The 12,162-nt window shown below is 40.2% G+C and overlaps 1 protein-coding gene across 1 annotated transcript in view; it reads left to right on the top strand.

The window, feature by feature from the left end:
- The window catches only part of DIAPH2 (diaphanous related formin 2), a 168,715-nt gene that overhangs the window by 100,868 nt on the left and 55,685 nt on the right, over positions 1 to 12,162 (top strand). Inside the window, exon 26 of the mRNA XM_041485318.1 lies at positions 5,894 to 6,029. Within this exon, the coding sequence (XP_041341252.1) occupies positions 5,894 to 6,029 (136 nt within the window). The remainder of the gene's footprint in view (positions 1 to 5,893; positions 6,030 to 12,162) is intronic.

The following is a 12,162-nucleotide window of genomic DNA, read 5'->3' as shown; positions in this document are numbered from 1 at the left end:
CTCTGGTTATTTGTCTGGGAATACACTTTGTCCCTTCTGCCTAAAAAGTAACATTTCTTTAATGCAGCCTGAAAGATAACAGTTTGCAGCTAGCAGGAAGCTGGGAAAAAATAAAGAATAATGAGCAAGAAGTATTTTCTTCAGCGAAATTTCCCAAGAGGTGGTCGCAAAAGTGAAACACTGTCCTTTTTAACAGGCAATATACAGCAAGCCCTTCCTCCCCCCTGCCCCAAACCCAAAATTCAAACCTTTTGGAAGCTCTCTCAGTTCTCATCTGAGTGTACATTCAGCTAGTGCTGAGCTGAATAGGTTTTAATCATTATCCTGAACAAATCAGGAATTAGGGATGGGCTAGGGAAGGATGCAGGGGGTGGAATTCACATAGGAGCAGTAACTCAATTTATTTACCAGGGGTTAGTGCTGCTGGATAAGTGCTTTATTTATGATCTAAAACACAAGGATGGCATTTCCCTTGGAAGCTCACCAAAAGGTGCAAAAATAAATAATAATAAGAGAAATTAAACTGAGTTCAAGGACGCTGTATTGGCAAGTGTAGAAATAACTGCCTAGGTGGGGTTGGGATTTTGTCCTGACCTAAGTTGTTTCTCTCTTGAGGTGGCTGCCTTTGTGGATGGGGGACAAGCACTGGTTGCCATATTTCAGGGTAGAGATGCCATTGATTAAGGAATATTTTCAAAAGTTATACTGGAGGACATGGTCCAGAGGAAACCATGAAGTTAAATTTCCTAATCTTGAAGAGGATTTAAAAGTTTTCTTTAGTTTTTTTTTTTTATTTTTTCTGTTTTATATTCAGTGCTGGTAGCAGTGAGTCCAACTGAGAAATGTCATTATTTCCAGGCATTATCTTTGGAAGTTTGTAATATTTAAATGAGGATTTTGAATCCTCATTCCACTCTGAAAGCAAAGCATAGTTTGGGATTTTGGCTGAGGCAGAGCTTAAGCAGTTGAAAAGCCCTTGTGAAGCCTTGCCTTCATTACCTGCTCTGAGTGAGCCCCTGGGGCTGATGCTGAGGCCAGCAGAGACCCTTGCACAGATGATGTGTGCAGCCTACAGCTGCCAACATCTGCACTCAAACCTTCCTGAAAGCCCTTGTATTGGAATGAACCTGCCCTCTCTAAAATCTCCAGAGTTTAGTTTCACATATATCATCTTAGCCTCATCATTCTGTTTGTTCCTATATCCTATTAAGATAATTTGATAATTGGAATCCGTATTTGTCTTAATTGTGGTTCCAGATTGATCACTGCATTATTGCAGCTTCATTTAGCGTGCTGCTGCTGGAGTCAATTACAGCTCATCACTTCCTCCAGTTCAGATTTGCTTGCTTAGCACGTGTAGGAAAATCCAGGCAGGCTAATGGAAGTGGCTAATCCTGTCAGAACACAGAGTGGAGCGTGAAGTGGAAGGTGTAAGAAACCTCCAGGAAAAAATTGCAGCTGTGGGAGGGTGTCCCTGCAGTGTTGTCTTTTCCACATTTGTTATTTCCTTGCAGTGTATTGCCACACACCCTCTGCAGTGCTTCCTTCCACAGTCCACCAGCCATGTCTTTCAGAAAGTCTGCAAAATCTTCCCAAGCCAGGATTTTTAATTTGTTATTTAATTACATTTTGTCCTTATATACTACAGTGGGTGTAATTCTCACAGTCTCTTTTAAAATGTGTCAAAAATTTCTACCCAGAAACTTTGAAACCTTTCAGCATGTCACATTCAAGGTCTTGCTATTAAAAAGAGTAATTTACTTTTTCTATTGGATTCAGGCTCTTGCATGAACAGCTCTTACAGACTTACCTTAGAAAGATTTTTTGTTAAAAAAGTCTGAAGGCTTGTGCTCACATGATGATGTGCCAAAACACTGATTTGTCTCTTCCTTGATCCAGAAAGATTGCTTTTGGAGCAAAACAATAATTGGTCTGCCCTGGGCCATGGTTTCTCTTTGAGGATTGTACCAGAAGAGACAACATTTGTTCTCCTGGGGTTTTCAAGTTGTGTGTTTTCTGTAAAGACAATGATACAGCTTTGTTTGTTTTTGTGTGTGTGTTTCAGCTCTGGGTCTCTATCAGGAATAACCTGAACGAGGTGTGAGTGTTTGTTCTGCTAGCCAAATATTGATGGACAGGAGCTGGAAAAACAGTCCCAAACTTGTCCACTCAAGGGCCATTTAGTAATGATTCCAACTCACACAGTGCAGTAATTAAGTGATACCAAGCAGCTTTTCATTGGTACTGTTAAATTTGGATAGTAAACACTGCAAACTCTGGTATTTTTTGAGACCCTTGTCAAAGGGAGGAAAGGAAGGAATCTGACTCCATGTTCTTAGAAGGCTAATTTATTATTTTATGGCATTATATTATATTAAAGAATGCTATGCTACAGAAAGCTAGAAAGGTACTACTGAAAAACTCCTGAGTCTTTCCTCCAGAGCCTCCACCAGCTGGCTGTAATTGGCCAATAAGTAAAAACAATTCACATGCAACCAATGAAACAATCACCTGTTAATAAGCAATCTCCAAACCACATTCCAAAGCAGTAAAACACAGGAGAAGCAAATGAGATAATATTGTTTTCCTTTTTCTCAGAGGCTTCTCAGCTTCCCAGGAAAGAAATCCTGAGCAAAGGAAATTTTACAGAAATGATGACAGTAACAGCAAAGCTCCTCTGCCTGGGCAGTTTTTGGTGGTTTTGTGAACCTCCCTTGCCAAGCCCTCAGTGTGTCCTGGCAAGCCCAGGACATTTGTGTCCCTGCTGCCCCAGCCACTGTCCCAAGCTCGCCCTTCACTGCCACCCAGCAGGAATTCAATTTGTCTGCCCTTCTTTAATGCCAGCTCGTTACATCTCTTTTCCATTATTTTCATGGGGATAACAATGTATTTAAATGTGTTATCCTCCAAGGAACACCCATGAAAGATCTTCCTTTTACATGTACACTGATTGCTCAATCTGCTGTATTTCGACTCTGAATTTCTGTAGATTAATTTCCAGATAATCTGAGTTGGTCCTTCCTAATGATTTATGGCTGGAGAAGATTATTTTGCTGGAAGTTCAGTTGACATATTTTTGCAGTTGCAAGGCAAATTTGGGGAAGGCCTGAGGGATCACAGGCAGCCCTCATTATTGGTGCATGACCGCTTTGTAGCCGGCTGCATCTTTAATATCCAGGGAGATTTGTGCATTACAGTTTGTTTTCTTTCTTCTTGTTTTTAATAATTTACCTTCGAGAGTCTATTTACAACCGTGTCGATGTGTGAATATGTTTGTCTGTCAAGACTTAAGAGATGTGCAGAATGCAAGAGATGCATTAATTTTTTATTTGCTTCTTAAGGAAGCCAAGCTGTAAACTGGCAGTGCTGAGTACCAGAGCTGCACTTCAGTGAATCCTAATAAACACAAGGGGGAACATCAAACTGTGTGCTCCTTCCACTAACTCACTTAAAAAGAGATAATATTCCTTGCTGAATCTCTTTTCTCTGCTAGGAGAGACAATAATTCGGTTTTGGTTTTATTATAACAAAGCAAACCCACACTCAAACTTTCTCTAACTTTCAATTTTCTGTTGAATTAGCAAAACTGCTTGCCCTTATGCACCAACCAAAATAAGAGAGGGTCATGAGAAGCACATCAATAAAAGGGTTTTATGCATTTAAATATTTCTGTCTGCTGAGATTCACTCGAAAATTATTTCCCTTTTTGCATACACTTACATGTTTTCAGAAGATAGCATCTAGAAGAGCACTTTTCAAAATATGTTCTAAGGCTGTTGAGAAGGCTTTTATTCTTACCAGAGGATTGCTTCTTTGTCTGATTTCTAGCTGTTAGATTAGTTTAGTTTTAATTGGAGAATAAATTTAGTTATCCAGTAGATCCCTATGAACAGTAGTAAGTTCTTTGTCACTGGGGAACTGTATTGCATTAACAAAACTGTTAATTTTTATTCCCTCTGTTAAAAGCAATGCCAATTGCAGAACTATTTTTTTTTTTCCTTTTCAAACTGATCTTTACCTTTTGAAGTAATTTAGCCTGCAAAACTACCCAGAAAGGGGATCACTGGCATTTGATAGTTGAAAAAAACCCTGCTAATCTGGAATAGCACTGTTCTGTATTAGGAGAAATCCACTGCAACTCAGGTGTTTGGAAAAGGTCTGGGGGAATTTAAAAGCATGCCATGAGAGAGACAAATAACCCTTTGCAGCAGAACTGTAGGAATTGAAACTGAAAGGATTGATACAATTCAGGCAGAGCAGATGCTGTAGAAACCACTGTACACCTGAGTCAAAGTTCTCTTTATTTACATCAATCATCCATCACTTTTGAGAAACTACGATCAAATTTGTTAGCAATATTCATTTAAATATAAAGTGTGCTTATAAATACAGATGAAAATAGATTTATTTTGCTTTCTGCACTGACTTTGATAGCAGGTGGGAGTATGTTCTTGCCAATGATTTATTTCCAGCTTTCATCTAAGTCTGACTAAATGTATAGCAGTAAATGACACAACAAATATGGAATGGGTGAGAGTCCAACTGCCTGCTGGAGGGGAGTAACAAGCAAGTCCATTCCAGGAGGTGGATGGGTGTAGATAGATTAAAAGGGCTACTCTCACACAGAGTTATCAGGATTTTCTTATCTTGCTGATCTTCAAGAAGATTAAACCTTTATTTTTAATGTCTTTTTGGTTTTGTTTTTTTTTAAATCCTCATTGGTATCCATTCTGTTTTATGAAGTGCAGCCTGAATCTTTCTTCAGATAGAACTCATCGAGTTGGGCTCAAGGAGAATTTCCAGATAAAATAACTTCAGAGCTTGTTTAGCTCAGTCTGCTGTAGATTTCCTGGTAGAAAATGTGATGGAATCTGTGATCAGATCACAGAATGTCAGTGGCTGCTGAGCTACCAGTGCAACCATGGCATTTCATATTTGCTTTCTCTCCTAAGGCTGGGGGCATTTCCTCCCACTCCAGCCTGGGAAGCTGCAGCAAAATGAAATCTCTGTCAAATGCTTGAACAGGCAGTGACAGAACTGTCCAAAACCAAAAGGGACAAGACATTGGGTTTGCCCTTTAGTTGCCTTTTTTTTTTCTGGAATAAAAGGTGTTTGTGGTGCTGGTGCTGCAGCTGCTCTGTGTGGTGCAGTTCTTGGTGCAGTTTGGAGTGAGGCCGTGGGTACCAGCACCTGGTGTCCAGAGTCTCTGCAAAACAGGGCTGGAATCTGGTGTTTGACCTCAGGAAACCCCTGAAATGACACACTGAAAGATGCTGCCCCTTGCTTGAATGAATGTTCTGCATTTGGAAGCATTTGGGAGTCTTGGAGTTTTAATTTACTCTATATAGCAAATATATAAACTATTACCTCAGAGACCTCAGGTATAACCTGTTACTTCAGAGACTTTTTAGTCATAATCTAAAAATTCAGCTATTTTCCATTTCTTCTCCTGTGTTTTCTAAATGTTAGACATCCAGACTGGCTATTTCAACAAAAAATTGTGATGAATTATATTTAAATTCTAGCACCTGAGTTTCAGCCACTTGTAATTGAATTCCCATCATAGTGGACACTTGGCTTCCTCCCCACACATGGCACAGGCTTAAGGTAGACTTGCAATCTTAATAGGGAAAAATATAAACCTGTTGCTGCTGAAAATAAATTCTTTCTTTCCTTCATAATAAATACAAAGCTATTTCAGTTTCCATTGCTCTGATCAATAATTCTCACATGTACAAATAATGAGGTGCATTATGTTCCCTCCAAGGTTTCTCAGCGTGCTCCAAGTATTGGGTCAAGTCCCTGGTTTCTTCTGCTCTCATTTCATGTGAACACCAGGGTATTTTGGTTCTCCTCACTGCACAGACACTCACATTGCTTTCCTCCAATGCAGGAGGCATTAAAAGAAAACAACAAAAGAAGAGAACTGGAGGAGAAAACCAAGAGGGCCAAGCTGGCCAAGGAGAAGGCAGAGCGTGAGAGGCTGGAGAGACAGAAGAAGAAGCAGCAGTTGATTGACATGAACAAAGGTAAGGCAGCTCCTTTAGCTGAGAGATTATCATTTAAAAAGGCAAAATAAACTGAAGGCTATTTCTGATCAATATGAGAAATACTTGCTGAGTGTTCTGAAGGCTGGGAAAAGTTCACTTTTCAAAGTGGAAAATTCTGTTTTGTTTCAGCCTACCTGGTCGTGTCATTCCATTTCTGCCACTTAATGTGTGTAATGTTCCTTTCAAGGCATGTTGTTGTGAATTATTGGCTTTTTTGCATTTGTAGCACTTAATTGATTTTTTTTTTTCCTTATGGATTGACTTCCAAGAAGAAGTGTCTTCCTTGCTTTGTTGTTAATTTCATTCTGTAAACATCTCTATAATCAAGGTACTGTGGCAATTAACATCTTTTTTTTTTGGGCTTGGGGGTCTGTGTTAGGATGGATGTTCTCCCAGTAGTCCTATTAGGAGCTGGAAAATCTAGTTGAGCTTGGAGCCTGGGTACAGAGTGACATTTCAGCACAATAAAAGCAATGTGTTGAGCTTGGCAGCTGGGAGAATATTGTATTTCACATGAGACCTCTGTGACAGAGAGGAAGGTAAGAAAGCAGAAGGAGTGGGGTGGGCTTGATATTGATGCTGTGCAGATTTCCAGAAGGTTGTAAAATAGAGGCTTTATTCTTTACCTGACTCCAGAAGGCAAGTAGAGGAAAAATTGGATTTAGGCAAGAGATCACTTGCAGTTTTTTGTTCAGTTTCTATGAGTTTGTGTTAATCTGCTAATCTGACCCAGCAATAAAAGCACCTGTCCTTGTTATCCATTTAACAGGCCCTGCTCAGGGAACAATGCTGCAGTGGTACCACAAATCCTGTTCTTTTGGCCTTGCTGGAGCTGGCACTGGCACTGCATGGAATGTTCTGTAGCAGAAATTCTTGCCTATAGATGACAAACTTTATTATCAGATCGTGTAAAGATTAGTCTAATTTCAGTACAGCTATAAACAAAATGTAAAATTTAAACACAGGGGGATGGCATAAATACATTTTCTTTTCTTTGTGAAGTCAAACCAGTGAAGGTTTCCAATGAGACTTTTCTATTCCATTCTTTCAACGTATGATTAATATTTTTTGAAAATCTGCCACGTGCCACAAGAATGTCCATGGTATTGTGGACAGGCACTTTTCTGAGAGTGGGATGAGTTAAATCCCCCTTCACCACCCTCCCTGTGCCAGGGTGCTCAGGAGAGGTGTCTGAGCTGCCCCTGGGACGCTGCAGGCAGCCTTGGTGAGCAGGTACAAGCGTGCCCAGCTCCCTGGGGCTGCTCTCAGTGACCTGGGCTGTGCTGAGCTGAGCTCTGCCTGCAGTGACAGCTCCTGCCCCTGCCTCAGCTCAGCCCTGAGAGCACACCTTCATTCTGCACCCTTCCAAGCAGGTGAGGGGACAGCACTCTCAGCAGTGGCACAAATCACACCGACAGCATTCTGCTTTCCATCATGAAAGCCTTCTCCTGCTAAATGATACAAGTGAAGTTCCATTTTGCATTGTAGTCCTCTCTCAGTGAAAATGCAAATATATGAATGTCTTTACATGCCCCAATGCACCAAAACTGCCATTTAAATAACTAATGTTTAGAAACCTGTGACACAAAGTTAGTTTAATACTTCTAAATTTTTTTTTCCAATTTGTTAATATTTTAAAACATCCATTTCACGTATTGCAGCTCTGCTGCTGTGGTGGGAGGAGGGCTAAACCTCCATCCCCAGTGGATTCCATGACATTGATATTCAATTGACTGTTTTTGCCAAATAACTGATTTTTTCTTGATGCAGCTACTTCTGTGTGCTCATTGCTGCTTATATAAATAGTTTGTAAATTTGTCTAAGTGAATGTGACACAGCAGGCTTAGAGGAAGGAGGCAGATGTCCTCTCAAGCTGTCACTTGGACAAGGTGATTTTCACCCAAAGGCTCATTTTAACCTCACCCTCTCTCAGCTCTTTCTCTGCATCTCCCAGAGTCAAATTTGACTCAGAGCTGCAGCCTTTGAGGTCAGAGCAATTGCCTTCCTGCATTTCCCAGCTTCTTGTGCAGTTCTATAAAAAGCATTTTTTCCTATTTCCTGACCTATTCAGTGACCACTTTTTGTGGTCATTGGAGAATCCGGATTAGGTTAGTTATAATTAATTAACTTAAAATTAGTATCTGTTTGTTGGTGTAACTGTAGAAAAGCACAGTGTGGCCAGAATCAAGAATTGTTCTGAATATTTCCTAGTGATGAGGTAGCTCAGACTTTGGCAGTATTTTGAAGACCACTTTTACTCAGTTTGGTGGTTTTGTGCTTTGTATAACTGAGCTGCCACACAAACACTACATGTAAACCGATAAAACACCTGCTGAACGTTCCAAAATATTTAAAGATGAATGCAAAGATATTTTTTAAATTCTATAGAAAGAAATATTCCAAAAAGTTATCAGGATGGTTAGCATCAGGTGAAAATCCAGGTTTCCTGGTGAGGTTTGGAGGCACAGAAAGGTTTGTGCCTTCTGCACACACCTGCGGATCTGAGGTTTCACACCTCAAAGCATGAACAATTCTTTCTCCTTATGGGAAATGAATTGGGAGGAGAAGCCTTTCATGACTTCCATCTGATTCAACATCTGCAAAATTCTTGCAGCACTGCTTCTGTGTGCATGCCTGAAGTAGAGAGAGAAGAAGAATTGGAGAATTCAGCTTCCTGGGAGCTGCCAAGTGTCTAACTGCAATTCTGATGCAAATGTTATTTAATCAGAAACAGTTTTGCTCTTCATTATATCTGATTACCATGGCAATTAAAATCACCTTTTAACTACCAGGATTCGGATAAAAGATAGAATGAGCTTTCTCAGTGCCAATTAGGGTTGAATTAATTGTTTTGAAGACATATTAACATTCTCCCCTAACGCAGATGAAGATAATGCCAGTGCAGTTCTGTGCTGGAGGTTGATGGATATTCCTGCTTTCCCTTCCCAAGTACCCCCATAGAAGGTTTCATGGGTTTTTTATTCAGACTGGTGTGTTTTTTCCTTGAGCTGCTGTTTGATTTTGCTGGTGCAGGATATAATTCCAGGGGTTGCTTTTGCTGCAGTTTTCTAATGATTCTGTGCTTTTGTGGTTGGTTTGTCTTCCTTCCACGTCCTTTAGCATAAACAGAAATCCATACTAAGCTTATTACGAGTTACGTGTTATTTTGTAAATGTCTTTTTGGATTTCTGTATTGGCTGGTGATTGTATGGGGTACCTGGAGTGGTAAATCTTGCCTCTTATTTACATTTTAAAGATTATTAGTTTGTGGTGCTGGATCTCAATGAGGCAAACATTGAAATTCCTTTGGGAAGTCATTATTTTTCATATTGACGTTGATGGTCTGTTTGAATATGCTGCACACCTCCTGAAACCTGATATTCACAGAACAAAACCAGATTGAGCTTTGCTTTATGCTTAAAGGTGAGCAGCTACAGGTTTGAGTTTTCTTCTTCAAAGCAATTCTGCAGGAATTGCTAAAAAACTTTGCAACAGCTGTTTGTGCAGAGTTTGAAGTGGTCTAGAGAATGGGGTGAGTGTCAGAGTTACTGAACTGCTGCTGAATGGGTGAGAAACAGCTCAGGAGAAATGCAAATGGATGTGAGCATGGACGGGAGGTTAAAAAGAAATTACAGCTTGAAATTTAATCTCGCCTTTAAATGTTTTGCTCTGGAAGAATTTGGTTTTGGTAATGGAGATGGCCCATGTGGTACCTTCTGATTGAGTTTATTGGGGGGAAAAATATTAGACTGACAAATCTGTGATTGGGATAATTGCAGGGAAGGAAGAAAAATTGGATTTTTTTTTCTCTTAACAGTAGGTTTCTCGGGGACTGTTTACTGAACAGTAACAAGTAGTAACTTCAGGGAGCTTTCTATGCAAATTCAACTTTTCCTTAGAGAAATTATTTGTGTTTCAAAAAGTAGGTGCTGTTATTAATTTTAAAAGTAGCCTTGATTTTGTTTATCTCAGTGTAACTGCTGTAAAACAGTTGCTATTTTGTAGAATTTACAATGCTAAGAAGCATTTCAGAAATCATTTTTGATCAGCCTTACTGTAAGGCTGGTTCAGGAGCCAGGGTGGGACGGGCTGAGGAGCAGAAGAACCCTTGGCTCTGTGTAAGGGCTGCTCAGAGATAAGGAAAAACCTTCTGAATTATCAGCAGTTCCAAAACACAGCCCACACCAGCTGCTGTGAGGAAAATTAACTCTGTCCCAATCAAAACCATCATCAGTATTAAAAAAAAGAAAGTAAAAGTCATCAAGAATGTGTAAGAACTCCCCTTTCTTCAGAATGTGTTCCCCAAACTCCTTTTTTCCCTAAAATGTTAGAGCAATTGTTCAATAATAAGGAATTTTTAAAAGGAAGTTATTAACAATGATAAGAGCATTGATGATTTGTTCTGCATAACCTATCTGCTCATCACAGAAATTAAAAGTTGCTCAGTGCTGTGGCTTAAATGCAGCCTTGGAACTGCAGCAGAACTTTATTTTCAGGTGCAATTAGTGAGGTATCACATGGGATTTTTGGGGGTGGGTTTTTTTTTTTTGGTGAGCTGCACAATCTTTTCCTTCCCACACAGAGGCAACCTCTCCCCATGAGTTCCAGGTAATTCACATTCCAGCCTGTTTGAGGTGTGGTCCCTGCAGGACGAGGCTCCAGGGGCTGAGGCCACAGCAGACCTTGGCCACTGGGACATTATCTCCCAATAAATAAAAAAAATGTGCATTTCAAACACTGCTTTCAACAGCCTGCCTGTGCAACAAAGCACATTTTTTTTTTTCTCCTATTAATTTATTTAAGCCTGAGGTCAGGTTATCATCAACAATATTCTTAATTGGTGTGTAAGCAAGGCTTTGCCTTGTTTTGTAAACTGACATGAGCTGGGGTTCACTTCTCAGTCACACTGTCCTAACTTGTTCTACTCTAATTAAAAAGTAAACAAGAGGCACGAGACACCACTCTGCTGCAAGCTGCAGAGCAGGACTGCTTCCTGGAGATATTTATTATGCATGCAAAACGAATTTAGCAAATGAATAAAATGCAAATATATGAGGAGAACACAAAAACACGCTTTCCCAAAGACATTGAGAGCTGACCTTTTTAAGTGAATATATTGCAATTAAAAATTCTGGTACTGGTTATGAATAAAAAGTCTTGTTTAAAAGTTTCTACAGGACGCACATTAGACTTTGAAAAGTGCTTGAAAGTTCAAAGCAAAACAGGGTAGTGCAAGATGTGGATAGAAACATAATTTTAAAACCCTTTGGAGCAGCAGAAGGCAGCATGTGTTACCTAATGTGGTATTTGACTGGACTCTTTCAGTAAGGACCTAAATTTATGAAAAAATTCCTATAAAATTCCTGTAAACCTTTGTCCAAATGGCTGTGCAATATCTACACTTCTTATTAACTTAAATCAGTTTGCAGTCAGTATATTTATAATAACGAGTACAAGATATTTTGCAAGTGCACGTGGAGAATACTAGAAAACAAAAATGTGCCAGCAAAACGTGTTTGTCAAGATGTACAGGTGCTCCTGTGGTCATCAGGGCAGGCAGCAAGAAGGGAGGGCAGCAGAGCACCCCAGAGCAGTTCCCAGCTGTGGGCTCAGCTGGGCAAAGCACATCCACTGCAGCTGGGCCATTGGCTGAGCTCTGGGCTGTAGCTGTGATATTTTCTGGAAAATCCTTTTGCCTGGATTTTTTTTCTCCTGAGGAGCTGAGGAGCCTCAGGGAAGAAATGTAAGCAATATCTATCTGCTGCTGTGGAATGCAGCAGGTGCAGCTGGGAGTGGTGCAGGTTGGTTTTTTCTCATTAATGGCCAATCACACTCAGCTGGCTTGGACTCTGAGAGTCAGGAGCTTCTGTTATCATTCCATTCCTGTCCTTTCCAGCCTTCTGATGGATCCTTTTCTCTCTATTCTTTTAGTGTAGTTTTAGTATATCATTTTAATATAATGTATATCATAATATAATAAACCAGCCTTCTGAAACACGGAGTCAAGATTCCCGTCTCTTCCCACGTCCCGGGAGCCTCCGTTGGTTCAACCCCACTGGGGGAGTTTCTGCAGCCCCCAGTTCCTCCAGCAGCTGGCACCTGCTGAAACATC

The sequence above is a fragment of the Pyrgilauda ruficollis genome, unplaced genomic scaffold (assembly GCF_017590135.1).
Source record: "Pyrgilauda ruficollis isolate IOZ18807 unplaced genomic scaffold, ASM1759013v1 scaffold7, whole genome shotgun sequence".
In the NCBI taxonomy this organism is placed as follows: Eukaryota; Metazoa; Chordata; class Aves; order Passeriformes; family Passeridae; genus Pyrgilauda; species Pyrgilauda ruficollis.
This window is presented reverse-complemented; position numbering and strand designations above follow the sequence as displayed.